This window comes from Chironomus tepperi, unplaced genomic scaffold, assembly GCF_022539635.2.
Source record: "Chironomus tepperi strain 1889 unplaced genomic scaffold, CSIRO-AGI_Ctep_v1 contig_257, whole genome shotgun sequence".
Taxonomy (NCBI): domain Eukaryota; kingdom Metazoa; phylum Arthropoda; class Insecta; order Diptera; family Chironomidae; genus Chironomus; species Chironomus tepperi.
In genome coordinates, this window is record NW_027226379.1 from 1,247,308 (window position 1) to 1,251,777 (window position 4,470).

Below are 4,470 nucleotides of genomic sequence, written 5' to 3' on the forward strand. Positions count from 1 at the left end.
GTGTGATTCGTTTTGTCCTGTTTGTTGACTAGCTCCTAATAAGCGAAGAGGTCGCTTTTAGAGTTCGCAGTGCCAAATCGGCGGAAGTATTTCACATGATATCCAAGTGTCTTTGCAATTGCTATGGCAACCATTTGAACGCCTATGAGAGCCACTTGACTATCATGATGGACTATTCACGCCGATGTGATCTATTTTTTGAAGATTTTAGGACAGTGGTTTTCTTAAACTTGACAGAGTGTATTTCTTTGCATAATTTGGATCAGGGTTAGAGCCGGTTAGAGTAGTATCAGAGCTCGAAGTCTATTCAAGCTTTATAAGGAGTCGAATCGAGTTAAATCAACTTTTGCATACAAAATCTTAGTCGAATTTCAGCTCTGGGTAATACTGGCTTAAGATGTAGCTAATCATTCAATTCCAACTTCAATCTTCATGAGATATAGAGTAATCATGCAGTTAAAATTGACTCAGGGCTACATCGCATCTTACCGTAGAAACAGCGACGTGGCGATGACATAGCAAACACATTTAGTTATTCGGAGATCGTTTCTACTCAAGGATGTTTCCAGTTACAAGATTTTATTTCCTACTCTCCATCAATCTCCTACATCTCCTCAAAAACTTCTCTAACTCACCCAACTGATGAATAATCCACAACAAAATTTTTCCCTTGATACCAATTGAAGTCAACGTCAAAAATACTCAATCATGCAATCAACCAAGAAGTACTTAAATATTTTTTCGAAATGATACAACCATTCATTCATTCATATTCATTCCTTCACATTGACTTTTATATTTCTATTTTCCATAACATAAAAAGCCATCGAGGACAATTTTTTCCTCTTTCCTTATGAAAAGAAGTAAGTTCCCTTGCTGCTGTTGTTGTTGCTCTCATGTGCCTTTTTAATGATGACGAAAAATCTATTCACAGATAGACATTTTCAATATCTCATCTTTAGTCATTTATGGTTTTGAATTTTATTTTATGATGGATGCAGGATGGGGATGGCATTGAATGGAGAAATTATTTATATTTTTTCTCATTTTTTATCGTCATTAATATTTTAAAATTTTGTTCTGTTTCGATTAATTTTAAGTGCTTGCTGAGTATTGAAGTTGTGTACTGGATGTGAAAAAGGAAATGTTTTGTGACTTTATTTTGATGAGGATACCAAAATTGAAGATTTACTTTGATTGTTTGTCATTCAATATGTCCAAGATTCAACTGTCAATGGTTTTGTATAGGTAGGCACTTGAAAATCTCATTAAATCTTGTCTGAATTATTCAGAATTGAGAAATTTGCTTTTTAATGATCCAAATGAAGCAAAAATGTGATTTCAGAAAAAAAAAAATTATTTTTAACGGAAAATCAAGATTCAAAAAGTTAAAAAGAAGCAGAAATTTGTTTTTTCCCAAAAATTTGCTTTTTAACGGAAAATAAAGATTCAAAAAATTTAAATGAAGCAGAAAAGTGATGCGAAAATTCAAAATTCCAATCACCGTTAAAATTTAAATTTCTAAAATCCGTTAAGTTTCTAAATAAAACAAAGTTTCCAAAAATACATAACAAGACCGAATTTTCATAACAAGGAAGCCTTAAAATTTCTGAAATAAAAAGTTTTCAATTACAAAACACCCAAATTTAGTATTACAAGAGAAAAAATAATAAAACTTTTTTATTTACAATCCTATTTTCAACAAAACATTATTATAATCACAAAATATTATATCATACAATAATTATATTCATAATTCAGGAGGTAAGTTGCTTTGAATAATCGTTTATAACCGGAAATATCTTATTCAAATCCAAAAACCAACCTTATATAATTGTTTCGTAGTTTTAATTTCAATTCATTAGTTCCAAAAATATTTAATTTATTTAAAAAATGTGTTGTTAGCTTCACGATATTTTCTAAAACTGGTATTAGGGTTGTTACTATAAGTGCTATTAAAGAAATTGGGATGTTTTGGCTGATTGAAAAATTCCGTATTGCTAAAAAGCGATCGACTTGGTGGCATTTCAAAGATATTTCGTCGATGACTTGCTGTTTGATCCGAAAACAGCGATGTTGCATCTTCATGCGTCATTGAGTCTTCTCGTGAATTTTTATCAGATCCATCAATCGTACCCAAACCTGATGACTGTGATGAGCTTCTTGACATCATTGGTTTTGGTCCATTTAAATATTTCTTTTGTGGTGATTGCCAATATCCACCAGCGACCCATGAAGGTGTTGCATTACTTGTATAGACTAATGGTGAATGAAGACGTGGTGGTGAAATTAATTGAGCTCTAGTTGATGTACTAAAGAGACTAGCTACAGATGGTGCTGGACTATCACAGCGACTACGTTCGAGGGAAAAAGGATTTGAGTATTGACTATTATTAAAGTCTTTAATTGTTGATGTTGATGAGAAGACATCATCATTCTTATCTGATAATTTTAATCGAGTTATGTCATTTTGTACTTGATGACGATCAGCAGTCAAAACTTCCTTTGTGATGCTAAAACTCTTATTACTCAATATGTCAATTGGCTTTGAAATGTCATGTTTAATTGTACTGTTGAGTGTTTTGACTGGATCGGCATAGCTTGTACGAAAACTCGATGAAAGTCTTGATGACTTTGAAAATACAGTCTTGTTACTTCTATGATCGAAAAATGAACTTGTGTCAGACATATCAACTTCTGTGTCTGATTCTTCTAGCATTTCTGTTGGAATTTTGTGAAAACTTGTATTATTTGTCACATCCAGTTCCTCCTTCTTTTTCTCCTTAAACAATAAGATCGATGAAACTATCAAAATTATCGACATTGTTCCTCTTAAAGATGATTCATATTTAACATCAAATGGAACCTCATTAATCATCATTTTTGTTGCCCATAAAGTCATTGATATAATCACAGGAATCTTAATAGACTTAAGATTATTAAAAATTAAAATTGAGTTTAAAATCAGAGCACATATAGCGATTCTATCAATATCTTCAAAAAATTCATGAATTTTCATATCCTTCATCCAATTTGTTATCATATCCATAATTGTATAAACGAAAACTTGAAAATGATTAGAAATGTCTAAAATCTTTTCGTCATTAGTAAATGCTGGCAATTTGACTTTCATATCTCTTATGAAATTGGCAATGCTTAAAAGTAAAATTATTGTTGTGATGAAATAGGAAATGACTTTTCCATCGTCGACTATAATTTTGGCAGTTTGATTTAAATTTTTGTTAAATTTAGAGCCTAATTGAGACAATTTGGAACCGATGAACTTTGTCTTGATCTTATTTAATGTCTTGTTCAAGTGTCCTTGACAGTGATTGCATAATTGATAAGAATCCTCCAGTTTTTGTCTGTAATAGAGATTTATAGGATATAACTAGAGCTTGTGGACATAAGATTAGTTCTTACCGAAATTCTTCAATTTCCTCGTCATAATTATCTTCACATCGAGGTCTAAAGTTGGCTAGTTGATGAATTTTAAGTTCCTGATTTCTGGAACAAAATTCGCAGAATCCATTGCTGGCTGGTTTTTCTGCATTAGATCTTTGGCAGTAAGCATTTGTATTAAGTTTTGAGTAGTGCTGCTCGGTTATTTCCTTATTATAATTTCCATCTTCCGTAAATCCATTATATTGTTGACATTTTGGGCATGTAAAGCTGTTCCAGTTATCGTAAGGCACTCGCAAATTTGTGTTACAGAACCAGCAGTTTACCTTAATTGGGAAATTTTTTCTGGAAGATAAAAAAAGTATTTTAAAAGATCCAGTGAACTTAATATCGAAAAATAAGCTAAAACTGATCTCAAACTGCAAAAATCTTGATAAATCATCTGCAATTAACTTTAATATCAAGATTTTATAGATCCAGTAACTTTGCGTAATTCATAATTAGCTTAACTAACCTCAAAACTAGTAATACATTGAACAATCCAAATAACGTTAGACTAGCGAAGACTGTTGATGCTATTACCAAGTTTAGATTATAATTAAGCATTCTATTATCCAAGATTGTTGTTTAATTAGCGATTTTGTGCCTTTTCCAATTTTTCTTTTTTACCGCTTTTCTTATTTCTCTTAATTTTTGTGTTTTTACTAATAGATTTTATTCAAAAACTATGTGTTATTATCACTTAATGTATTATTTTGTAAATTATATCGATAAAATCACTAGAAATGCACTAAATTTTACTAAAATTAATGTTTTTTAGAGTTAAAGTTTCTGTTTCAATATTTTTCAAATTTGTGAGTTCACTGGCCCTCGTGAGATTTTTGAATTTCAATTTTCCGTTATTTCAGTTAGCATTTTTTTGCTTTAAATTGGTATTGTTGCCTTTTTGTCTGACTGAGTGAAAAAGATGCAATTTGGATTTTCAGGAATTTCGGTGGTTTCTCATTGATTTAGATAGTAGAACTGAGTTTATATTGTGATTAAAGTGGTCAAGGATGGTCTACAAAT

The 4,470-nt window shown here is 31.0% G+C and overlaps 1 protein-coding gene across 1 annotated transcript; it reads right to left on the reverse strand.

The window, feature by feature from the left end:
- Positions 1–1,777: 1,777 nt before the first annotated feature.
- Positions 1,778–4,237, reverse strand: LOC139091663 (transmembrane protein 201 homolog). Its single transcript, XM_070641809.1, has 3 exons — positions 3,917–4,237; positions 3,424–3,747; positions 1,778–3,365 (listed from the first exon to the last, which is right to left on the reverse strand). The coding sequence occupies exons 1-3, from the start codon at positions 4,006–4,008 to the stop codon at positions 1,883–1,885; spliced, it is 1,899 nt and encodes a 632-aa protein (XP_070497910.1). The 5' UTR covers positions 4,009–4,237; the 3' UTR covers positions 1,778–1,882.
- Between the last annotated feature and the right edge of the window lie 233 nt (positions 4,238–4,470).

Bases quoted from the DNA above. Each gene is read 5' to 3' on its own strand.
- LOC139091663 (XM_070641809.1), bottom strand. From the start codon at position 4,008: ATGCTTAATTATAATCTAAACTTGGTAATAGCATCAACAGTCTTCGCT. The intron at 3,748-3,916 runs GTTAGTTAAGCT...TTTATCTTCCAG, and splicing joins AATGTATTACTAGTTTTGAG to AAAAAATTTCCCAATTAAGG. The intron at 3,366-3,423 runs GTAAGAACTAAT...TCTCTATTACAG, and splicing joins GAGGAAATTGAAGAATTTCG to ACAAAAACTGGAGGATTCTT.